General features: G+C 39.2%; 1 protein-coding gene and 1 long non-coding RNA gene across 2 annotated transcripts; both read left to right on the plus strand.

Moving 5' to 3' along the window:
• Positions 1–147: 147 nt before the first annotated feature.
• LOC139196914 (flavonol 3-sulfotransferase-like) lies at positions 148–900 on the plus strand. Its single transcript, XM_070823271.1, has 2 exons — positions 148–493; positions 713–900. Exons 1-2 carry the CDS (start codon positions 157–159, stop codon positions 898–900), a joined length of 525 nt encoding a protein of 174 aa, XP_070679372.1. The 5' UTR covers positions 148–156.
• Positions 901–22,007: 21,107 nt separating this feature from the next.
• LOC114825367 (uncharacterized) lies at positions 22,008–27,024 on the plus strand. Its single transcript, XR_011582115.1, has 4 exons — positions 22,008–22,481; positions 22,994–23,091; positions 23,187–23,288; positions 26,466–27,024. It is a non-coding gene; the product is annotated as an uncharacterized lncRNA (long non-coding RNA).

Genomic DNA, 27,024 nt, shown 5'->3' on the forward strand with positions numbered 1-27,024 from the left:
CCAATTCCCTGCTTTATTCACGAATTATGTTCTCTACAAAAATCGCACAAAAACACATCAAACTCACCAATTTACTATATAAATCATGACTAAGTTATAGGTAAAAGAGTTATCAAATATATATCAAATATCGCCCTAACAATAAACCCTACCTTTATGTTAAAAGCAGCCCAACTTCAACAACATTTCAACTTATTCCAAACAACCGGAAGTTCTACCAGCGCCGCCCGTGGGTCGTCCCCCATATTCTTCTTGGCCACATTTTCGAAATCAGGTACGACGTGGCTTAGAGCACTCATGTTCGCTGTACTCAACAAAAGCCTCTATGATGTTGCCTCTCCTCATCATCCCTTACTCACAACTGGGCCCCACGACTGCTTTCCTCTCTTGGTGTTGGATAACATGCTTGGAAATCATGATCACAACCGTCCCGTAACCTCACTTGATCATGATCACGACGATCGTGACGGTGGTGATGGTATGATTGATAATTAAGTCCCGCCTACAAGCACTACTCAACTCTTTGCTACCCACCTGCCTTACTCTTTGTTACCAAAATCTGTGACAACTTCTAGTAGTACTTGCGGTGTGTCAAAATTCGTTTACGTCTGCCGCAACCCTAAAGATGTATTCATTTCTTTATGGATCTTCGCGAGCAAAGTTAAAGCAGTGGCTTTTTTTAAAATCACCTCAATCCCAAACGGGGCCTAAGCATTTGAGCTTTTCTGCCGCGGTGTCTGCCCATACGGGCCCTATTGGGATCATGTGCTAGGGTTTTGGAAAGCAAGCTTGGAAATGCCAGAGCGAGTTTTGTTATTAAAATATGAGGATCTCAGGAAGGAGCCATCTGCTATTGTGAAGAGACTGGCTGAATTCTCGGGTCAACCTTTTTCAGAGTAGTATGGCAAGTGCCTTCATTGAGAGCTGTTATCCATACTCGTAAAAGACTCTCGCGCAAAAAGGTTTTTTCTTTGTTTTCTAGTCCATTTGAATATTTTTCATACGTTCTTATTTATAGAATTTTTTTTTACTTGCAAAGGTTCTTTGATAAAACGTATAAGAAAAATATAATGGCTAGAAATTTAGAAAATTCCGCAAGTAAAAATTCTAATATTCAAGAAATGGGATTGTGGAGATCCGTGAGGCAAAATGCGACAATAAGGGGAGCGACATCATCACCACGAGCTTCCACCATGGGAACCACCGTGGTGGCTACCTCGGTAGCCATCCGCGACGAGGTCCATGGAGCCTTCACCATGGCCACCATGGGAACCACCGCGATGGCTACTTCGGTAGCCGCTCGTGGCGAGGTCCATGGAGCCTTCACCACGGCCCGAGTCGTGCCATCCAAGTTTACGTGGACCCAGGCCCAAGCCTCGCATTCGCATGCATCACATACTAAGCAGCCTGCTCCCGCCGAGCAACCTGCTCTCGCGGCCCAGCCTGCTCCCGCCAAGCAACCTGCTCCCGTGGCCCAGCCTGCTCCTGCCAAGTAGTATGGCAAGTGCCTTCGCCCATGAGCGGTAGGTCTCGGGTTCGAGACTTGGGAGCAGCCTCTCCATAAATGGGGGTAAGGCTAGCCGACATTCACCTCTCCCATACCCTGCGTAAAGCGGGAGCCTTGTGCACTGGGTACGACCTTTTTTGTGTGTAAAAGGATTATGATGCAGGGATTTGCTTTCTCCATAATTGAAATTTTATAAGTTTTCACAAACCCTCCCTCGTCCCCGCTTCCACTTAACTTATGGCTTGTTTGAAACTACTTTTTGTGAAAATATTTTTAGAACCAATCTTTAATAGAAATGCAAGTGAGTCTTGAAACAACACTTGAAGTGCTTCCTACAAGAAGCACATATGTGCTTCTTACAGAAAATCATTTAAGTGCTTTTGGAACTCAAATATATTTTTGTAAAACCGCTTTTAATCGTTTTAAAAACACTTTTGAACGAACATTTCCTTATGTTTAATAATTACTATTACATACTAGTCTCAATATTTCTTATTGAACAGGATAATTAAGCAAACTTTTGTTAAGAAACGTGAACAAACATTGTAATATCATACATAGCAAATATAACAAATTGTTTTCTTCCTCTAAAAAACCGTTCTTTCCTTTTCTGTATAATGCCCATTTCAGTCAGTGACACTCACAAGAGGGGATAATCATAGAGGCGGGCCACGGGGACGATGGAGAATTATTTTCTCAAAAATAGTTTACAAGAAGAAATAATATTAGCTAATCAACAACGAGCAAACTAGGCATTTTAGCCCACCCCGGTCCAATAATATTTATTTCATTATAAGAATTTACAGCTCTCTAATTGGAGTAGAACTTTTATTTATATTTATCTCACATTGGTCAAATTGAAAAGTTTCTTACATTTTATGACATCAAGTCCGTCTTAGGAAGTGATCGGAAAGATGAACTATGAAGAGCAAATTTGAACTTGAACTTTGAATTTAAGCTTTAGGGTGTGATAATTATATATGTATATATATAACTAAAATATATTTAATTATGAAAAGATGAACCTTGGGTTTAGGTATCTTAGACCATCTCCAACTCTTAGAGTAAAACTCAAATTTTAGGTTCTAAACTTATCCCAACTTGCTCCAACTGTAACATCCCACATCGCCCAGGGGAGTGATCCTTAAATGTATATTCACATCCCTACCTAGCACGAGGCATTTTGGGAGCTCACTGGCTTCAGGTTTTATCGGAACTCCGAAGTTAAGCGAGAAGGTGGCCAGAGCACTCTCATGATGGGTGACCCATTGGGAAGTTGCTCGTGAGTTCCTAGAAACAAAACCGTGAAGGCGTGGTCGGGATCCAAAACGGACAATATCGTGCTACGGTGGTGAAACGGGCCCGGGAAGTGGTCCGTCCCGAGCCGGGATGTGACACCAACTCTTAGGGCAAATATGAGTTAAAACTCAAAACTCATTTCTATGGCAAATGTAGCCCAGGATTTCCCCTGAGTTAGTGGGGTTGGCTCACTATATATGTATATTTTTTTAGTTTTATATTTATAAATTCATTGAATCCAACGGTTAAGATCTAACTTGATCAAATCCAACGGTAAAAAAGATATCTAACGGTCCAAATTTAAATTCAACGGCTAAAGTAATTAAAAAAATTATTTTATGTGTTTCATATTCTTTTGTAATGTTCCACGAGTTTCATGGTATCGGTTTAGTGATTTTTCAATATTTATCGGAATTTAAATATTTTTAGGTTAAAATGTTAATAAAATTAAATTATGATAGTCTACATATATATATATTAAGTTACTTTAAGAAATAAATTATCCTAAATTCTTAATAATATCGGGCTAAAAATTTAGATTTTAACCCAAGGGTTAGAGATGATCTTAGGTTCAGACTTTAATGTCAATTAAAATAATTAATTTATTAATTTTGGATTTAATTATTTTTATTTTATTTCACAAATATTTATTTATTTTTATTAATTCGGTAGGGTCATCCTTTTGGGTGAAGCGTGAAATGATGAAAGAAATCTAGGAAAATGCATCATTTCTGAGCACATTCCTCCTATAAAATACATCTCAAATTGATACATGTTGCGAACAGGTATATGTACATTATACATCCATTTGCATTGCATTTAGAATACCAAAAAAAAAAATCATTTTCATACTATTGAGAGAAGCACAAAGAAGTTTACGAACCAGTATAACAGTATATCTCTTGACTTGTCCCCTTCAGGACATAACAACCCAATTGAATTGTTGTTTAACTCAAACATATCTGCACAAAAAGGGATGAGTCCAAAGCTTCAAGACAAAAAACCCTTCTTTGGCCAATAAGTAAAAGATAGAAAATACGGAGGAAAAAAAATTGTAGTGAAAGAAGAAATTGGTAGTGGGATCATAAATAAAAAGATGACGGGAAAAATGCTAAAAATTATATGTTTATTATCACCCTTAGTGAATAGGGTGATAAACACAAATTAATAAGAAAAAAAAGGTTACAAGAGTTACAAAAAATAAAAGGAAAACCAATGAAAATGGCTTGAAAACTTTGAGTTTTAATGATAAGGACAAAATAAAGGGTCAAGTAAATAGTAACAGGTTTGACTTTTTAGTGTAAAAATGTGGTTTTTCGTTAAAGTGAACAGTACTGTGGGCTTTTCGTTAAAACTCCCAAAAATAAAAGACTGAAGATTCCATCTTAATTTCTCATTACGTCACAAAAAATAAAAGACTTGTTTATACCATATTTAGGGCCTCGTATATTTGGGCATTGGGCCTTGTATTTAGGCCTCACACTAAAGCCCATACTTTGTAAAGGAGGAGGAGCCCCTTATTCTATAAAAGGGGACTCCTACCCTCATTCTAAAGGAGGCAAAAAGAGCCAAGCCTAAGAAGGCTAAGAGAAGCCTCTCACCCCCTCTCAAAGCTTCCTCACACCCCCTAAGCTCTAAGCTCTCTCTCTCCCTCTTCAACAGAGAAATACAATACAATCAGTGTGGACGTAGCCCAAACCTTGGGGTGAACCACGATACATCTTGTGTCATTTACATTTCATTGCAGATCCACGGTCGGATTTACGTTGTTCCAAGACCTCCGGTTTTGTGCATCAACATTTGGCGCCGTCTGTGGGAATCGATACAAAAAACTATGTCGGTTCTCTTTCATTTTTTCATCAAATTTCACCACTGTGAATCTGCAAAATCACAAAAACCCAAACACAGAAAAGATCCAGATCTCTCTCTCTCTCTTTTTCTTTCTCTCTCTAGCTTCTCTCTCATTTCTCTCTTTAGAGAGCTCTTTCTGTCTTTGAGCTGAGAGAACCCCAAACTCACCGACTGCAAAAAAGTAACAAAAATGGCAAACTCATATTTTTAATTTCCACACCACGGCATGTGCTCGGAGAAGCCTCAACCAATCAATTTCTAGAAGGAGGAAGGCAGTCGGGACAGGATGAAAGAGGTAGTTGTTTCAAACGAGGAACTCTCCCAATCCTAATCTCACGCCCTGGGGCAATGCCTGCGACCTCCACAGGATCCCAATTTGCTTCACGGCGGTCGCCCAGCTCGACCTCTCACACTTATATCCCCATGGGGCCACGCTCTGCTCTCCCTCTCCACCGCCAACACTGCCCATATTCTCCTCGCCTAACGCCTCTGTGACGCCTTCCCGTTCGTCACCTCACTCACAGTCTACTCCCGATCGCCCTCTATCGTCCAGATCGTCTCCCATCCTGAGGAAGAAGAAGCACTACATTGAATTTGAAGGGTCTCTGCTTTTAGATCTTTCCCAAAGATTGAATCTTTTCTTGGTGGGTTTTTGTCTGTGGCCATGAAAAGCTTATGTTGGTTGCGAAGAAGAGATGTACGTGGTACCTCCACCGCAGCGCTGACGTCACTGATGAGATGCTCAAACGGTCAGTGACCTTTGGGTCCTCACAGCATGGAGCGTTTAACTTCCCAAGGTTACGAAGTAGCGGGTCATGGCCGTTTAAGCTGCTGTCCGTCGCGTGTTTGTCTCTAGCCGCGAAAATGGGGGAGCCAAAAGTCCAGTTCATCCTGGACCTCTAAATCTTGGAGCCCAAGTTTGTCTTCGACCCCAAAACGGTCCAGCAGATGGAGCTCCGGGTCATGTGGATTTTCAATTGGAGGCTCCGATCCACCACCCCCTTCGATTTCCTCCACCATTTTGTCTCTGACCTCTCCTCTTCGTCCTCCTCTCTCCTCTCAGCCTCTGCATTTCTCGATCCTATTTTTGACGAGCAGCAGCTCGGAAAGATTAGAGATCCTTGACGACGAAAGCCATATCATCAGCTTCAGCATGGTGGGCGGGGACCACCGGCTGTCGAACTACAGGTCGGCATCAACAGAAACTCCGGTTAGACGCAATACAACTCCAGTTGCTGATGATTCCTCGACTGGCTTATCTGATGCAATACCTGCTCCAGCGTGCAATGCAATGATTTTCGAAGCACTTTTACCGCAACAGATCTAAATGGATTGGACATTAGTGCTACTGCTAGCTTTATTGAGGGAAGAGTGAAAGGAAATGAGTGCTAAAGGAGCAGCAACAGAATAATTAAAGCAGAAATGGAGGTGGAAAGAGACAGAGGTGCAAAAGAAAAAGAAAAAGAAAAGGGAGGCTTTCTTCGAAAGCAGGAGACAATGCCAAAGAAAAAGAAAAAGTGGTGCAGTCGTGGAGGGGTCATGTGCTCACAAAAAAAAAAAAAAAAAAAAAAAAAAAAAAAGCAAAAGCATTGACAAAAGCAATGCTATTGGCAGATTTAGATCAAAATACATTGCGCCTACGCAGAAAAAGAAAAAGAAAGTGAAAAGAGAAAGCAAAGGGAAGCACATGGGACACTGCAAAAGCAAGTAATAAACATTCTACCAGAATGATGTAATTTATTATCTTTCAGAGACATATGTATAAACCCCATCAGAGGGTAATATGTATAAACCCCCATCAGAGGGTAAAAAAAAAAAAAAAAAAGAACAACGACAAGCCCAAAATAAATGGGTTGGACTGGAATGTTGTGGAGGGTGGAGGCCCAGAAACCCAAAATAGCTCAAACCAGGCGATCAAAAATACGTCAAGTACTCCACAATTATTCGACAACCTGCCGCTATTACCACCAATCAGGTGATCAAAAGTACGCCCAGTACTTCAAGTCATACATGAGCATTACTCATGTCAATCATACATAAACATTCATGAGCATCACTCATGTCAACATTCATGAGCATCACTCATGTCAACATCCATGAGCATCACTCATGTCAATCAACATAAACATCCATAAGCATCACTCATGTCAACATCCATGAGCATCACTCATGTCAATCAACATAAACATGCATGAGCATCACTCATGTCAAATCAGCTTCAAAAGCTTCATTTACAGAGCTCTAGCTTCAAAAGCTTCATTCACAAGAGCTCTAGCTTCAAAAGCTTCATTTACAAGAGCTCTAGCTTCAAAGACTTCATTTACAGAGCTCTAGCTTCAAAGACTTCATTTACAGAGCTCTAGCTTCAAAGCTTCACCTACAAAGCTTCACCTACAAAGCTTCAGTGCAAGGTATACAAATATCGCCTCCTAACAACCGCCACTTCGGCCCATACATGGATTCAATTTGAAGTCTCCAGCCAACAGACTTTATTGACCGAAGACTTGGGGGACTACATTATGTACCATATATTGGGCCTCAACTGGGCCTCATGAAAAATACTTGGGGGACTCTAGCCCATTATTTATGTATTAAGGAGCGAGCCCTTATTCTATAAAAGGGACTCCCTTACCTTCATTAGAGAGCAACGCCGCCAGCTGAGCAACCGCCTTGCTGCAAACATCACTCCTAGCCCATCACTTATGTATTGAGGAGCGAGCCCTTATTCTATAAAAGGGACTCCCTCACCATCATTAGAGAGCATCAACTATAGCCCATCATTCATGTATTGAGGAGCGAGCCCTTATTCTATAAAAGGGACTCCCTCACCTTCAACGCCACAAGTTGAGCCAACCAAGGCAACATAAGCCACAAGCCGAGCAGCCTCGCAGCGTGTGCTACTTCTAGTTGAGCGTCATTTCAGATTAAGCACTGCCTCATATCAAGTACCAGTTCAAGACGACATCTAGTTACTTCGGCCCACACATGGACTGAATTTCAAGTCTCTAGCCAAAAGACTCTCTTGACTGAAGACTTGGGGGACTACTGTTTATACCATATTTAGGGCCTCGTATATTTGGGCCTTGGGCCTTGTATTTAGGCCTCACACTAAAGCCCATACTTTGTAAAGGATGAGGAGCCCCTTATTCTATAAAAGGGGACTCCTACCCTCATTCTAAAGGAGGCAAAAAGAGCCAAGCCTAAGAAGGCTAAGAGAAGCCTCTCACCCCCTCTCAAAGCTTCCTCACACCCCCTAAGCTCTAAGCTCTCTCTCTCCCTCTTCAACAGAGAAATACAATACAATCAGTGTGGACGTAGCCCAAACCTTGGGGTGAACCACGATACATCTTGTGTCATTTACATTTCATTGCAGATCCACGGTCGGATTTACGTTGTTCCAAGACCTCCGATTTTGTGCATTAACAAGACTAAAGATTCCATCTTAATTTCTCACTAACCACAAATAATGACAAATAAACTTACTTTCCTACTAACCACCAAATAAAAACAATTATAAATAATTTAATATTACAAATGAACTAACACCTAGCTAGATCATGCTCATTCTCATTACGTCACAAAATGTCTTCAGCTTCGTCCCACCCTTCTTCTTCTACGCCACACCCCCGTAATATTGTTCCTGAACCAATTACATTAAGCAGAAGGAAGGCCTGGAAGCCTACCAAAAACCTATATGCAGAGTTTCTGCTAAACCTTTCGAAAAAGATGGGTTACGCCACTGAACACTTGGTTCAATACTAAGGCTACTGGCTAAACCATGCCTTTGCCTTAAAAAATAGTATTGTTGCTTCAACACCATTCCAACTTCCTCAAAACTTCTGCACCAGCTGCAAGTACTTGTGCCGCCGCCCGTGGCTCCTACATTTTCTTCCTGGCTACATATCTAAAATCAGGTAGAACATGGCTTAGAGCACTCATCTTTGCTACCATCAACATAATTGATATAATTTTTACCACCTACAAAAATAGAGATAAAAATACTTAAAAATATTTTAAAGAGAACAAGGTAATCGTAGTATAACAGCTCAAGTAATGTCGTTTTCCAAAAAGATTGAATGAATAATTTATGTAAAATCAAACTTAATCAATTATTTGAAAGTTGAAACGAAGTTTTGGAAAATATTGATTTTAAGACCTAAAATAAGAAAAATGAATTTAATTAAAAATATTAGAAAAATAAGCAAAAGTAAAAGAAACTAAAATAAAACGATTTGGAAAATCAATTTGTAAAAGCACTAACCGAACACTGAATTATTGACCCATTCTGGTCTTACCGCTTTTGGGTACATAGCATTTTTAGAATTTTTAGCATTTTTAGTTCATAAACCCCACCATTCACCATTATTAATGTGCAATGCACGTTATTGATTTAACGTGCTCTCTACTCAACCACTTTGGAAATGACTTTATTTAAAAAGATCATGATATTTATTTATGAGAAATCACACTAGTGTCCTATGCAATTTTGCTAGATCCATCTGAAGTGACTCCTGCTTTTGGATTTTTTTCCGATATTCAATTCACGTGATTGATTTAACGTGCTCTCTACTCAACCACTTTGAAATGACTTTATTTAAAAAGATCCTGACATTTATGTATGAAGACATAAAACTAATGGCCATGTGTGGATGCAAATTTCTTCCTCCTTGATCTTGGATAATTTTGCACCTACAAAACAATTAACACCTTAGGTTAAGGCCAAGAGCCTCACGCGCCCACGATGAATGGGGGGGCTTTGGCCGAAGAATCTCCGATGCCAAAGTTAGAATTTAGAGAGAAAGAGTGTTTAGAGAATTTTGGGATTTTTGCCAAAGTGTTGGAGTTGGCTTTTTTGGTGAGAATGAGAGTATATTTATAGGGGTAGGAGGTGGCTAGGGTTTTTTGGGTTTAATTAGGAGTTACAAAATTGATTATTTGTATAAATGGGGTAATAAAATGGAAAACATAAAAAAAGGTGAAGAGCAAAGGATGTGGCCGGCCTTTGACTAGTTTTAGGGTTGAATTGGATGTATTTTGTGGTTATTTGGATATAATGGATGATTTAATTGACAATTAATGGGTTAATTAGGCAATAAACCCATTAATTAGCCAATTAACATAATTTAAAAGGAATGTGTTTGGGAATTACCTTGTAGAAAGGATTTGATGTGGTTGGATGAAATAGTTTTGAATTGTTACCTATTTTGGGCACTTTTAACTTGGTTGAGGGATAATTGCTTGCTGCTTGGGCATAGGAATCCCGGTATGCCCCAATGGTAGATTTGTCTTCTTTTGTCATGAATCTACGTGTCGCCTTGTGAATATTTTTGGCTCCACAAATGCCCCCACACATGTTGGGCTGCTCGCAGAAAAGGGCAGCAGGTGTAGAGATCTTCTTGCTTTAGGAAACTTAGGACTGCTTTCTATTTTGATGTAGATTCTCTCTTTAATAAGAAATTAGATCCTTATAGGAAAGGGAAATAAATTTCTCTCAAAGCCTATTTAAGTCCACCTTAAGTGGGTTATTAAATCAACTTTGGAGAGCGATTTATTCTACCCTACAAGAGAGAGATAGCTTAGAGGATATTTGTTCCCCCTCCTCTAGCAATCTTCTACATCTTGCCCGTGCAAAGGACCGTATTTCGTTGATTTCTTCATCTTCTTCGTGCCACACCAAGGTAAGAAAAAATTAATATTCCTTGTCTTCTTCTTGGATGGTGTTACTGCGGGGCAACCGTCGGGGTGGTGCGGCACGTCGACTGGCATGGGCCAGGAGTCGCTCGGCATGGGCCGATGAGGTATTGTGGCAGGGACCACTGCTTTAAGCTGCTCGACTTGGCTAAAACCAAGGGCAGCTTGTGTGGCTGGGGCTGCGGATTATGGCGTTGGGGCGCAGTGCTAGGCGAGTCACATGGCTCATGTCCTTTTAGGCTTTTGAACATGACGCGAGCTAGGCCGGTGATTAAGAGAAATGAAGAGGTTGCGGACCTCATGAGCTGCTGGAATGTTGGGTTAAACTCCCCTGCTGGGTACCACGAATGGCATTGGCTACTTTAACTTTCTTCGTCAGGAGAAACGTGGGCTGCTCCCAAAATAAGAGATGAATAGGATCAAGGCGGATGCATTGGCTCGTCCAATCACCGTTGTGGATCATGCTGCAAGTGAAGGTGGGAAAAGGGATATTCCCTGCCTGCTCAAGAGATGCCGGCTGAGAAAAAACCAAAGACTTTTATCGCTGCTTATGCAAAAGGATGAAAAGTTGATTGCTGCTTATAATTAAGTGATCCACTTCAAGAGAATCGTCAATATGCTTGAACCCCAAGTGTTGGAACTTCAAGGTGTACTGAAGATCAACGAAAGTTTGAAGAAAGAAGTGGATGAGCTGCAGCGCGTCCATGTTGGTATTGGTGAAATAGTTGGAGAAGTTGGTGCCCAGGCTAGAGCAGTCGGGGGTGATGCCGCTGCTAAGAGCTTCGCGGCTGCTGAAGGTGTGGCGACCGAATAGTCGTGGGATGTCCAGGTTGCTAAAGTGTAGTCATCTAGGTAGCATTTAAGATTTTCTTTGTTTTTCCTTGTAGCTCTTGTTTTGCTTGAACTCCTTTGGCATTTGCTAGTTGTTTATAAACATGTTTTCCTTAGCTTTTCTTCATTTTTGCTTCTTTTATTCATGCCCTAACCTTTAGACTTGATAGACCAGTGGCAAGCATGCTACTTTTTTATAAGCAGACAAGCTCGCGTAGCCTATGCAGTCGTAGGTGTTGGTGTAGAACTTTGCAAAGTTGTTAGCCATTGGGTTAGCAGCCAGATGCCTTACTTACAGAAGCAGACAAGTCCGCGTAACCACTAGGCTGTTAACCTTGACTTTCTCCAATTCTGTAGGTTGCGTAGCAAGTATCACAACACTTTAGGACTTGGTGTAGGTTGTTCCGCGCTTGGCAGAGGTGAAGCTTATCGACTACGTAGCATGTCGGCAGTGGATAAAACTTCGTATATGCGTGCTAGCTTGTTTAACCTTTCACAAGAATGTGCGATTGTAAAAGTCTAGTGCGGCTTTACTGCTCGAATGGCAAGTCGTAGGCAGTCTTCTGGAATCCGTAGGCTACCTTAATGCACTTAGTAGCAACTTTAGGATTCCAGGGCAGCCGTCCATCGGATGTACTGCGTAATGTGCCCCCTCCGTATCTAGGGCCCGGTTTCCCACGGATTAGGCCAAGAGACCCAAAATCCTTCAGTTAGCTAAGCCTTGAAAAAGACCATTGTGGCTACTTCTAGGAATCCCGGCGCAAGCCATCGTGCATCTAGTTATACTAGGGCAGCTAGGCTCATCCACGTCTGGATATTCGGAGTGTAAAGTTTATCCTCCCATCTTGGAGAGCTAACCCATATGAGTGTCGGGGAATTGGTTTACCCTCTTGCACTGGAGAGCATGGTTGGTCCCTCGGGGGTGCAATTCCTGCGATGAGTCCCTAAGAAGGGCGCAATCTTCTTTTGAAGTGCATGAGTGATTAGTTGTTGTAAGCATGTAGCCAAGCCAAGTTGTGATTACTTCTAAATTCCTCATTGAAAAACGAGTGAAACGAACGAGAACTTTAGCTGTAAGGTAGGAACTGCATAACAACTGGATAATCCTCAGCTTGTGAGGTGGTGCCCATCGAGCTTCTTGAGTCTTCGGGTTTTGATGTAGCGGGATGTCACACATGGTACTTCTTCAGATTGTAGGCCATCCACTGCTTTTCGATCTTTTTGCCGTTTCATGGTGGCGAATGTGTAATTACTCTTGCCGCCTACTTTGCTGATCTTGTACAAATTTTCCCAGATGAGATTTGTCTTTTTGGATCATTCTCTGCAGGCAGTGATGAAGGTTTTTCTGCGCCGTCGACATGCAAATGCCAGAAGTCTCCATCGGGTGGAGTAGGCGCGGCTAGAGTGTGCTCGGCTACTTCTGAGGCATCGTTGGGCTGCTCTGTTGCGTCATCTAGGCTCGGCGTGAAGGCGCAGTAGGGAGCTGTGGAGATGGGGCCATGTCATACGCCGCAGGAGATGCTCAACTGCCGGTATTGGGCCACTCTAGAGTTGAATCATTGAGCAAGGGTCGGCTAGGGCCGTGTGGTGCGCAGCAAGAAGTGGTACTCAACTGCCGATACATGTTGCTTCTATGTAGAATCTTTTAGGGTGACGAGGACAAAACTTGCTTCTGAGTGTGTCCTTCCAGTGTTGCGTTCGTCAGAAAACTTTACATCCGTCGGGGTCTATGCCTTTATCGTCGCGCGTCTGGATTGGGCAGAATAGTACGTCATGAGGATGACTGCATGCGTTTGAAAGTAAAACTTGTGCTTCTGGGTTGCAACAACTATCGCCAAAGTTAGCTTTTAAATTTTTAATAGCATCGAGGAGAGCTTTTGAACTGTAGAATACAGGTAGTCGGGCCCCCATCTCTTCTCGCATGATGGTAGAGCTTATTGCTACTTTAGATACCGTCAAACATGTGAATAAGTCCTCTGGTGCTTCTATGGAGGTGATGTCGGGTACTTTTTCAAGTCCTTGAATGTGCATTGGCGAGCCTCATCCCAAAGTGCATGCTTCTCTGCCAAAGCAAAAGAGTCTGCCAAAATTAGATATTCTTTCATGATCAATTTTCTGAATAGCGGGTGGTCTGCTGAAAGTCATTTTTGGAAGGCTGCTCTAGCTATCGAGTCGTTGTATCCGACTAATTTTGCCTTCTCTACTTTGAATCTCCTCACATAGTCGCGAAGCGACTCCTTTGGGTTCTTCTTGACGTCGAACAAATGGTCAGACTTCTTTTTGATCGAGCGATAGGATGAATATTCTTTGGTGAAAACCAAAGAAAGTTCGTAGAAATTCCGGATGGATTGTGGCGGCATGGTGTATAACCAATCTTGTACCTCGCCTTGTATAGTGGTGGCGAATATCTTGCACATGAGATCATCGTTGTTTCGATAAAGGATCATTGCGCTTCGGTAGCGCTTTATGTGTCTCTCCGGGTCTTCATCCCCTTTGAAAGATGTGAAATGTGGCATGCTGAACTCGCTTGAAGGCTCTCAAACTCGTCCGTGAAGGATGACCTGCTTATGTTGGTCATGTTCCATCGAAGTGCCTCGTCGGTGACCTCGTTGCGTTGGAAATCATGCAATCGTTTGGTCAAGAGTCTCTCTACTTCTTCCTGAATTTGCCTTTGTTGGGGTAGCTGAGCTCTCGGCTGCCCCCAGCCATGACTTGCTGGTCTAGGCTGCTCTTCCAGGTGTTTGGCTCGTCTATGCCGCGGATGCAGTGCATGTGGTGCGTTCCTAGCAGGCGAGCGAGTTCTTCGCAGGCTGCTGGTTGAACTTGAGCTGGATTGAGTGACTACTTCTCTCCGTCCGTCGTGCTGCCTACTCTGATGTGAGGTGGATGATGCTCCTTATGGGCTTAGCTGCGAATGGACATTTTGCCCAGAAGGTTGCTCATGTTGACTATCAGAGTATGACCTAACCGTGAATGTATGCTCATCCGTGGGCCTAGTCGAGAGTGCATGCTTCTCTGCGCGCTAAGACGAGAATGTACATTTCCCAAACGTTCGGCTCGTGGCTGGTCGAGTGGCCGCTTACTGGGACGCTGCTAGAAAGGTCTGTCTGCCCTTGTCGTACTTCGGGATACCTCATCCGGGGCACATTGGATCCCGATGCGTTGCAAAAGTTGATTCACCAAGGCTGTCTGTTGTGCAAGGGCGCTCGTCAACTCTATGACTTGTCGAGACAAATGTTGTTCGCCATTTGGATTGGAAAAGCTTGGAAGGAATGCGTCTCCTTGGGCAGTGGAATGGTGGTAGACTCCGAGCGCGAGATTTGAGTTGGGAAATGTCAAATCCGTGAAAAAATATGATGAGAATGCCCCCGGCTCGATGGTAGGTCCTGATGGTTGAGATAGTCTTGGGCCGACTTGGGCTGCTTGGAAAGCCACGGGAGCAGGCTAGGCCGTGAGAGTGGGCTGCTCGACTGGAGCTGGCTGGGCCACGGGAGTGGGCTGCATGTCGGAAGCAGGCTGGGTCACGAGAGCAGGCTGCTCGGCAAGAGCAGGTTGGCCCATGAGAGTGGGCTGCTCTACGGGAGCAGGCTTGACCACGGGAGTGGGCTGCTCGTCGGGAGCAGGCTGGGTCACGAGAGCATACTACTTGGCAGGAGCAGGCTGGGCCACGGGAGTGAGCTGCTCGACGGAAGCAGGTTGGGCCACGGGAATGGGGTGCTCGTCGGGAGCAGGCTGGGCCGCGAGAGCAGGTTGCTTGGCGGGAGCAGGCTGGGCCGCGAGAGCAGGTTGCTCGGCAGGAGCAGGCTGCTTAGTATGTGATGCATGCGAATGCGAGGCTTGGGCCTGGGTCCACGTAAACTTGGATGGCACGACTCGGGCCGTGGTGAAGGCTCCATGGACCTCGCCACGAGCGGCTACCGAAGTAGCCACCACGGTGGTTCCCATGGTGGCCATGGTGAAGGCTCCATGGACCTCGTCGCGGATGGCTACCGAGGTAGCCACCACGGTGGTTCCCATGGTGGAAGCTCGTGGTGATGATGTCGCTCCCCTTATTGTCGCATTTTGCCTCACGGATCTCCACAATCCCATTTCTTGAATATTAGAATTTTTACTTACGGAATTTTCTAAATTTCTAGCCATTATATTTTTCTTATACGTTTTATCAAAGAACCTTTGCAAGTAAAAAAAAATTCTATAAATAAGAACGTATGAAAAATATTCAAATGGACTAGAAAACAAAGAAAAAACCTTTTTGCGCGAGAGTCTTTTACGAGTATGGATAACAGCTCTCAATGAAAGCACCAATTTGTGGATGCAAATTTTCTCCTCCTCGATCTTGGACAATTTTGCACCTACAAAACAACTAGCACCTTAGGTTAAGGCCAAAAGCCTCACGCGCCCACGATGAATGGGGGGGGCTTTGGCCGAAGAACCTCCGATGCCAAAGTTAGAATTTTAGAGAGAAATAGTGTTTAGAGTATTTATGATTTTTTGTAAGAGAATTGGAATGAATTTTTGGTGAAAATAGGAGCCTATTTACAGGATTAGGCTTCTCCATTTTCTTCAAGGAATGGCCGGCCACTCTCTCCATTTTTTTGGTGAATTTGTGGTTTAATTAGCCCAATTAATTGGCTAATTAAATATGAAAACAAATGTTATAGTAATTATGGTATTGATTGCCTAATAAAAGGGAAGAAATGGTGGGAAAAGGTAACAAAAAAGGTAATGGTTTAGGTTTTGAATGGGATAGCCGGCCCTATAGTATTTTTTAGGCTTGAGTGGATGTTTCAAATTGATAATTAAGGGATTGATTAGGTGATTAATCCCTTAATTAGTCAATTTTTAGGAAACATGAAAGGAAAATATTATTTAGCCAATTGATTAGCTAAATAATGGAATATAAAACATATAAAAAGAATTAGGTTTTGGGAATTACCTTATAGAAAAGATTTGATGAAATAGGCTTTAAATCGTTACCTATTTTGAGCACTTTTGACTTGGTTGAAAGATAATTTCCTGTTGCTTGCGCGTAGGAATCCTGGTATGCCTCAAGGGTATTTTTGTCATCTTTTGTCCAAAAGTGCACGTGTCGCCTAGTGAATATTTTTGGCTCCACACCATGCAATATTGCTACATCCATCTGAAGTAGGCCTGGCAAATTGATCGTGTTCGTGTCATTTTCGTGTAACATCTGTTATCTTAACGGGTCGTGTCGTGTCACACCCATTATCTTAACGGATCCTTAACAGGTCGGGTCAATGGGTAAAGTTACCCGATCCGTTATGACCCGTTATGACCCATTATGACCCATTAAGAAAAATGTATTTTTTTTCTTAAATTTGCACATACCACACATTACCACATAAATATTACTTTAAAACATTAAAGCACATTTGTCGTTTAAGTACTACACCTACACTCGGAAATAAGAGTCTAAGAAACAAACATTCATACACTACTAGTCTATTACAAAATATTAAATGTGCAAGGATATGCAAAATGAAAGAGTTTTTGTTTTCAAGGTTGTGAAGCTTTTCTCAAAAGTTTAAACTTTGCCAATAGAATTCAAAGCTTGCATATTATTCCTTTTACAAAACCCTCAAATTTCATCGATCATCATGACATAAGATTTTGTAATATCCACTAGTGTAAATATTTTAAATTGAAAATCGAATTCATTCATTGTATTCATATAGGGTGAATGAGTGTATCTATAAAAAAAAATCATCAAAATCAGAGTTAAAATAACCATTAAATCGTAATTTTTCGTTGATAACTGTCGAAAAATTTTGTCTCGTTACTTGATCTCTGAATGTTTGTTTTTTGCGATTTTTGGCGTATGCAATCTTGAAGCATATACAAACAAGTTTGACGGTTAGATAGTTGAAATTAGTTTCATAGAATGCGTATCCCATCAAAACGATAGATTCACTAATACTTAGAATTTATTTATACTTTCATTAAGTATAACATAAGATTTTGTGGTATCCACTAGTGTCAATATTTTGAATTGAAGATTGAATTTATTCATTGTATTCCTATAGGGTCAAGGAATGTAGCTGTAAAAAAACATCAAAATCAAAGTTAAAATAAACGTTAAATCGTAATTTTTCGTTGATAACCGTCGAAATTTTTTGTCCCATTACTTGATCTCTGAATGTTTGTTTTTTGCTATTTTTGGCGTATGCGATCTTAAAGTATATACAAACATGTTTGACAGTTGGATCGTTGAAATTAGTTTCGTAGAATGCGTATACCATCAAAACGATAGATTCACTAACACTAAAGAGTTTATTCATACTTTCATTAAGTATAACATAAGATTTTGTGGTATCCACTAGTGTAAATATTTTAAATTGAAGATCGAGTTCATTCATTGTATTCATATAGGGTCAAGGAGTGTAGCTGTAAAAAATCACAAAAATCGGAGTTAAAATAGCCGTTAAATCGTGATTTTGTCGTTGATAATCGTTGAAAAGTTTTGTCTCGTTACTTGATCTTTGAATGTTTTTTTTTTTGCAATTTTTGGCATATGTGATCTTGAAGTATATACAAATATGTTTGACGATTGAATCGTTGAACCTAGTTTTGTAAAATGCGTATCTCATCAAAACAATAGATTCACTAACACTTAAGAGTTTATTCATACTTTAATTAAGTATAACATAAGATTTTGTGGTATCCACTAGTGTAAATATTTTAAATTGAAGATCGAGTTCATTTATTGTATTCATATAGGGTCAAGGAGTGTAGCTGTAAAAAAATCAACAAAATTGGAGTTAAAATAACCGTTAAATCGTGATTTTTTGTTGATAGCCGTTGAAATGTTTTGTCCCCTTACTTGATCTCTAAATGTTTGTTTTTTGTGATTTTTGGCGTATGCGATCTCGAAGCATATACAAACAAGTTTAACCGTTGGATTGTTGAAATTAGCTTCGTAGAATGTGTATTCCATCAAAACAATTGATTCACTAACACTTAAGAGTTTATTCATACTTTCATTTAGTGTAAATATTTTAAATTGAAGATCAAATTCATTCATTGCATTCATATAGAATCAAGGAGTGTAGCTGTAAAAAATTATCAAAATCGGAGTTAAAATAACCGTTAAATCACTATTTTTCTTTGATAACTGTTGAAACGTTTTATCCCGTTACTTGATCGTTGAATGTTTTTGTTTTGCAATTTTTGGTTTATGCGATCTCGAAATATAAACAAACATGTTTGACGGTTAGATCGTTGAAATTAGTTTCGTAGAATGCGTATTCCATCAAAATGATAGATTCACTAACACTTAAGAGTTTATTCAAACTTTCATTAAGTATAACATAAGATTTTGTGATATCTACTAGTGTCAATATTTTAAATTAAAGATCAAGTTCATTCATTATATTCATATAGGGTCAAGGAGTGTAGTTGTAAAAAATCACCAAAATCGGAGTTAAAAGAACCGTTAAATCGTGATTTTTTGTTGATAACCGTTGAAAAGTTTTGTCCCGTGAATTGATCTTTGAATGTTTGTTTTTTACAATTTTTGGCTTATGCGATCTTGAAGTATATACAAACATATTTGACGGTTGGATCGTTGAAACTAGCTTCATAGAATGCGTATCTCATCAAAATAATAGATTCACTAACACTTAAGAGTTTATTCATACTTTCACTAGTGTAAATATTTTAAATTGACAATCGAGTTCATTCATTGTATTCGTATAGGGTCAAGGAGTGTAGTTATGGATGCAGTCGTACAGGTCACATCAAGTGACTCCGACTTGCATGCTAGTATAGATTTATTGAGCACATGATTATTTATGTTGATCATGAAATGCTATGTCGTGGTATATTTATGGATTTATTGTTGATATACTTTTGATTTTACATTGATACGTGGTATGATTTTTTTGGAAACTATACAGGTGTTACAGTGAAGGGTTATAACGATTTAGAAGGTTTTATTTAAAATTTTATGTCTAGGGCCACTCACCCTTACTTTGTTTCCACCTTCCATGTCTTTTTAGCTGAGCTGTCTTATCGACGAAGATTCGTGGCAAATCTTGGTATGATTCTCAATCCACTCTACTGTACTTTACTTATGCTCTGACATCACGTATGAAATAGGTTCATTTCCGCTTACAGCACACTCTCGTAGTTATGCACTTTTAGATTTAAATTTGTTCACATTTTTCCCACAACATTATACTTTATGGCTTCGTCACCCTCTTGGTGTCGGCCAACACAACTTCATTTGTAGTCCAAGTGGACTTTCCGGGTCGAGATGTGTCATTTTATGTTTCCGAAAATGATCCTATCAAATATTTTTATTTTTTCTTTGAATTACTCATGTGTGTGTGTGTGTATCCTATGCATTTCGTGATGATATTGTAAGGGAGGTCCTACGGAAGAATAGTTCGATGTCAGGATGATCAGGTCCCTAGACTTGCCAAATGGTTTCTGGTATACCTATATAGGTCGTTAGGGATGCAATACAAACTTATTTAAGATTAAAATTTGAAATATTTTATGAATGTGTACATTTAAGATTAAAATTTTGAAAAATATTTTTATAAAAAATTAATAAGTACAAACTTATTTTAATTATGAAAATGTTTTGAATTGAAAAGTAATTAGGAGTTTAATGAAGGTATGAGTATTAAAACCATAAATCAATTTCTAATTTTTATTTTTAATAATTATGTTATTGGCTCATTAGTACATTAATAAGAGGGACTTTGATTAAAATTTAACAACTAATAAGGTCTTAGTCAATAAATATTAATAAATAGAGATCGGATACTAATTTTTCCAAAATTAAATATTGTGCATCATTCTTCATGCTCACAGTTTATATCCCAATTTCTTCTACATCCATTACAAGTAAATTGTCTCAATTTTTCTTCGACCCCGTCACTGATTAATCATGTTGACTAATTTATGTTGTAGGTATTATATATATATATATATATATCAACATATGTTCTAATAAGAGTTTATATATGTACAAAAATGATTTAAAAAAAAGTTATTTTCATAAATGATATGTGACATCTCATTTTGGAATTTAATATAGGGAAATTTTATTTAAACCTATTAATCCTCTTTCCACACCCAACTTATAAATTTTGTCCCACAAACTTACCATTTTATCCTCAAATACAAAATTTACATACTTGAAAAAAATTACACAAACACGTAAACCCACCCAACCACCTACCTTGGCAACAACCATACTTGATTCTGGTCATCATTCCAGAAATTGTCACCACCGATCTGCTCTTTATCTCGTCGTTTTTCAATTCTTCATGCTCAATTCCATGGGACTGGATTTTGGTATGACTATTATCTCCTTAAACCTTAATGAACTAATTATAAAAACCCAACAAATAATACAATTCACCATCACCAATTCAAAGTTGTTTGTTATTGCATTCTCTTGATTTGTAAAGGTATGACTCCAATTACTTTGTCCTCCAAACCCTTCTTAGCATCTGCATCAACAATTGCAGAACAAAAGTTAACCCAATTGCTAATCTTAGCATATGCAGCACCGATTCATCATCACCTCGCATCTGATCTGAGGCTCTACGTACTGCAATTTGTTAAATCCTCACCAATTTCATGTTCTTTGAGTCTCTAACTATGTATGTAAGTCTTTCCCTATCTGTGTCAATGAGCACCGCATTACAATAATAATACAATTTAATGGATGTCTTGATTACTGCAATAATATAGTTGCATTACTGCAAGTCTGCAATAATACAAGTTCGATTTGGTTATGACTTATATATATGCAGACCTCCGGCACCCTCCGGCAATCCCTTTTCTGAATTTCGGCAACCCCCCCCCCAGCCACCAATTGTGGTTCTCAGGGCCATTTCGACCCACCCATATTCCCCGGTTGATACTTTCTTTCTACACCCATCTTTTCTTTAGGGCATAATTGAAATATAAAATTAAACAAAAATTTAATGGGTGTAGAAATAGGTGTATTGGGTCCAAATAAAATTTCCCTTTAATATATTGTATTCTCAATAGTAATAAAATTACCGAATGCCCTTGAGACACTACGGGAACCCTCAACGTGGACCTCAATTTTTCTTCACCTTTCATTTTCAACTCTTATTTTACTCTTTTAAAATGGTACTCATTTTAACAAACAGATGGCCGGAAATGGAACTCAAATTAGAATTATAACAAACAAAGTTCTACCGAAGTTGAGGCACCGCTGTTTCAAAATTCGAAATTTCCCTAATGCAGAGCGCACCACTGCTCGGATTTAATTTTGAGAGCAAGTCCACTTCTAAAAAAAATATGATGATACTCAGCCAATTTAATCTACTCAGTAAATAGTGATAGACCCCATGAATAGTAAATTGGCCAAATGCTTCTTCATTCCTAAAAATGCACTAGCAGAAACAATCTCCAACCTTACAAAATATGCTGGCATCCAACCAATTTAAAATATTATTATTTTTTTTATAAAATAATACATTTTATTTAAATTTAGTTTTAATCTTGAATAGAATTTTTAACCAATCTTGTCATGCCAATGTGTCACTATTTGTTTAATAATTTAGCCAAGATATCGATAAGATTTTCAACTAATCTTATCACGCCACGTGTCATTATCTGAACGTAGTATTTTGTAGATAGATTTCCGACTAGATTTTTAACCAATCTCAATGGGCCACGTGTCACTATCTGTTTACAATAATTTAAGTAAGATTTCGATAAGATTTTTAACCAATTACGTAATGTCATGTGGCAGTGTCCAGAATCTCATCCTTTCTTTTTTTATTCATATAAACCCTACATCCTTACATCCATCATCATTCATACACCAAACTCAATACTTCTTTTTAGCTAAGAATCATTCTTCATTGTTCTTAACTATTGAGTTCTTACCATGTCTTTCTCAAAAAGATTGTTCATTTAGTTTGAGGAGCAACAGAAAAGCCCTGCTTTTGTTTCTGGTGGAAATTAAAGTGAGAGCAGTTGGGAATTAAAATATAGTTTTGATGGGTTTTAAAAGGCCCAGTCTTGTCAACCATCATCCATCACACACTCTGCTCAGACCTCTCTCTCATCCCTCGCAACTCTATGCCTGTCCTGCCTCTCCCCCTCCAGAACTCTCCTTCTCCTTCTCGGAAAAACCGAGAACCGCCACTAAACCATCTTCAATCATCAACCTTTCAAACTTCCCAAAACCACATAGGGCCCTCTGCTACTCCTTGGCCGTGCCACGTTCGGAGGAAAACGGAAGTTTATGTTTTGACTCTCGACGAATCCAACCGTCCCCGACTCGGTAAGCTTTAGCTTCTCCTTCTCAAGACGTTCCCTCAAATTTCCAGTGAGATATTTGCATGCGTACTGGATTTTTTCAAGATGCATTTTTTGTCGGGAAGTACTTTCAATCAAGAGTCCTGATACTTTCCCTTTGTATCTTATCTATCTTTGGGCATGGATGGTCCAAAAAATACTTCGGTTAGTAATCATAAATCACAAAACTATAAACGAGTATCTTTTGTCTTGTGAAATATGTTTTAAGATATGTGATCTTACTTTTTTGTATGTAATATTTAGTCACACAGTTGAAGCTACTTTTGACTTAAATTTTTGAATATTAAGTTAATCTCACAAGGTTAGAGTGCAATATCTGCACTTAGGTATAATACCGAGTGATTCCCCAGACTTCCTGTTGATTATTGCTTCTTGGTATGGTCATTTTTTCTTTGATGTTGGGACGTATGGGTATCGAAATAGACTTCTTGTTCTTGATGTGAAGTTTTTTGACATATTTATGTTTTGTGTTCTCAGAAAATAGACGAGAAAGCAATCACAGAGGTATTTCTAAAAGTTTTTGGCAACTATATAAAATGGTGCGGATACCTGCGGAAATGCCTCGCATGGAATAGGTAATATCAACTATAATGCTTGCTTGAATAATTAATTCCTCGTACAGTCCCTTAAAACTTCGCGATTGACTTGTTTCATTGATCTGGGGTTTTAGGTGCGACGTATTAAAAACACCGATGCAACATCATCTGGGGAGGTTACAGCCTACAATGTTGTTTGTCTAGAGTTGGACAATGCAATTGGAGTTTACCAAGAAGTAAGTTTGACCTGAATTATATATGTTTTGCCATCTGTTCTTCATGCCCTTTGAGAGTTCTGTAATTTTCACTTTCTATCTATCTGTTTTACCGTTGAAGTTACTGTGACTTACAATTGTGAATGGTTATCTCACTAGGCCAGAGGTCCAATATCAGCACTTAGTTATGTCGAGGAATTCCCTAGACTTTCTGCTAATTTGAGATATCCAAACTTACGGAGTTCCACAGGTATAATTCCAACATATTCTAGTCTTCGTAAGTTTGGATATCTCAAATCAGTGGGAATTGAAAGTGGTTATCAAATTGGTCTTCAGTTTTCAAAAAGTTGAAAATGAAATAGATGTCAAAAGGCCACGAGTTTTTCGAATTTGGCTTTCAATTTTTTGTTTGTTTTGTTTTTAACTTTCAAGGAAATGAGTACTTAAAACTTAAAACTGAAAGGTTTTTATCGTTTCATCACCTTTTTTGTTTGTTGGACGGATAATTTTGTCTATTAAAAACCTATATACAATAAAATAATACTATTCAATTAAAGATAAAAAAAATACTAATTAAACTAATAACAAAATTAAAAAAATAAAAAAATAGTTACAGAATCATACTGCAGAAGTGGGGTGCTTAATTTACACACACAATTTGATATGAATGAATTTAATTGAGATTGGTATAGGAGTTATAGGCTGATGAATAGTTTCACCCAAAATCACTCACTATAATTGTTAATTAAAAATACATACCACCTTCAAAGCTAGGTACAAGCACAAACCAAAAAATATATATATATATATATGATGGTGTGCATCACTTGCACCCGATCCATCATTGTAAACAGCAGCATAATGCAACTCTCGAGCACCGCGTCTAATCCCAACTATTGGACACTTACAACTATAGTTTTCTTTGCATTCTTTGTCATGGTTGAAATCAAGGACATAATAAAAAATGTGGCCGCTTGGAACTCCATGTTCTATGTAGCATATATATGTTGAAAATGCAACCCTACATCTTGGTATACGAAGGCAGTTCCACTATTAGCAAGTGTTTCCATTGATGCATTACTTGTTGACTTAGACTTTAAATTATCAACTAAATTCTCCGTTGCTCCAAAATCACCACACACCAAACCAACAATAGGTGGGTTTTCGAGAATTGTTTGAATTTTAAGGTTATCGCTTATTATTGAAGAAAAAAAATACAAAATGCACATCTAAAGACACTGACAATAAAAAAAAATAGTGGATTAATCGAAAATAATAAATAGAGATAGAGAAAATTATAGAGAAAATTACTTCTAGTGTCTTCAAGATCGACGATCCTTGCATCCGATCCCAATGTGAAGCCATACTCCAAGAGCATGGCTGAATAGATTACTGCACAAAGTGACTTTTTAAATGACGGATTTTCCCGGGTTGAAAATGAGCTCAGAAAGTGAGTACCACGTACAAGAACAAAATTTTTTGTGTTGTTATATTGTACAAAAACAATATTCTTGCCCTGAAGGATATAAATCGAAGAAGGGTACTATAGTTTTACCCATGCTCTTGGAGCATGGCTTTACATGTGGATTGGATGCAAGGATTGTCGATCTTGAATACACTAGAAGTAATTTTCTCTATAATTTTCTTTATCTCTATTTATTATTTTCAATTAATCCACTATTCTTTTTTTATTTTCAGTGTCTTTAGATGTGCATTTTGCATTTTATTTTTCTTGAGTAATAAGTGATAACCTTAAAATTCAAACAATTCTCGAAAACGTATCTATTGTTGGTTTGGTGTGCGATGACTTTGGAGCAACGGAGAATTTAGTTGATAATTTGAAGTCTAAGTCAACAAGTAATGCATCAATGGAAGCACTTGCTAACAATAAAACTGCCTTTGTAAACCAAGATGTAGGGTTGCATTTTCAACATAAATATGCTACATAGAACATGGAGTTCCAAGCGGCCACATTTTTTTATTATGTCCCTGATTTCAACCATGACAAAGAATGCAAAGAAGACTATAGTTGTAAGTGTCCAATAGTTGGGATTAGACGCAGTGCTCGAGAGTTACATTATGTTGATGTTTACAATGATAGATCGGGTGCAAGTGATGCACACCATCATTCGTATTTACCGTTTTCTGATGGAATGAGGGTGAAAAATGATATTGCCGACGACTACGAGAATACAAACAACGACAAGAAAATTCAAGATGAATTTGAACCAAGCAAGAAGGAACTCGATTTTCTATGTTATTGTGGACCCATGTATGTCTTGGAATAATTAAGCTAGATAGCTCTGTTGTCGTCACATATATATATACTTTGTGTTGGGTGTTTTATGTGTTTTGATTTGGCTGTCCTCTGCATGCACTCGCCTTGGAATATCTGTGCAGTGCCTATTAATTTGGATCAACGCTTTGATTTAATTGGCTTGACTGGTGTTGTTTGCTTCAAGGGTGTGTGTTTTTTAATCGACAGATGTAGTGAATGATTTCATACACGTTGCTATTGAGCTGGCAAGCTTCTGCATTCTCGAGTCGTTGTTGGTCTTTTGAGTTTTGTGGATATTTCGTTTACGTAATGGTTGTTGGTGTTCATATGGTCCTCCCCTTTCGTTTCTGTCGATTGTTAGTTTTGGGTCCGTTTGCAAAATCAAAAATGGTGGTTAATTGTGCCAAATTGAATATTAAAGTTTTAGACAATACCATTTCTTCATTTTAGTATACGGTTTGTACTTAACGGCTACAGATGGCAAAGAGTTGGATGAAATATTAGATCATGCTGAAGCTAATCTTGCTTCCAGCTGCATAGCAGATATTGGATGTATGTCGTCCCTTGAGCAAATCATTTTCCCAATATATGGAATGTTGGTTGTGGTTAGTGGATCTCTATTTCACATTTCATTTTGGATATCTATTGTTTCTCACTTTGGCTTGTATGTTGATATTGGATTTGGATTTACTCTCATCTCAATCATGGTCCTTTGCTATATTATCTTAGCTTATAATATATGTATGTTAAGGCGTAACTCCCCATAATGTTCTAAGTCTGCAGTCTGCAGATATATGTCTCTATCCTAAGTCATTTTGAGTTCATTAAGGTTATTGTGTTCTTTTTCACTATATATTTGTCTCGTGGTCCCTGGATTTCTCATTTGGACAGATCTTTGTGCTCTTTTGGTTGTGACCTAGTTTCTCCAGTCAAGGCTACTCTCAAATTGCCATCTAGTTGTCCAATTTGCACAAAACCTGGCCGCTGGCTGAATCAATGCGCCTGGAAGAAACAGGACCCCATTGTCGTAACTCAGGCTGGCAAGTGCTATGTAGTAGATGGGCAGTGTGTTATTCCGCTTTGTGTGCTTATTGTCATTAGAGTGGTAGTCACAGGGTTCCTGACTGCCCGGATTGGAACAAACTACTCAAGGAAAACTGGAGGGGATGTGCTCTTGCACCTCTGTTGGTTTGATACATCACCTGATGATTGATGAAGCTGAAGACGACTGGGTGCGTGTATGCAGCAGCTGTTGAATTATCGTTTCATTTTAGTGCTCTATGTTATATATATGTTATTGTGGACCCACGTATGTCTTGGAATAATTAAGCTAGATAGCTCTGTTGTCGTCGCGGATATATATACTTTGTTGTTGGGTGTTTTCTGTGTTTGATTTGGCTGTCCTTTGCATGCACTCGCCTTGGAATATCACATCTGTGCAGTGCCTATTAATTTGGATCAAAGCTTTGATTTGATTGA

Source organism: Malus domestica, chromosome 06, assembly GCF_042453785.1.
Source record: "Malus domestica chromosome 06, GDT2T_hap1".
Classification (NCBI taxonomy): Eukaryota; Viridiplantae; Streptophyta; class Magnoliopsida; order Rosales; family Rosaceae; genus Malus; species Malus domestica.

Bases quoted from the DNA above. Each gene is read 5' to 3' on its own strand.
- LOC139196914 (XM_070823271.1), top strand. From the start codon at position 157: ATGTTAAAAGCAGCCCAACTTCAACAACATTTCAACTTATTCCAAACA. The intron at 494-712 runs AAGTCCCGCCTA...ACGGGGCCTAAG, and splicing joins TGATGGTATGATTGATAATT to CATTTGAGCTTTTCTGCCGC.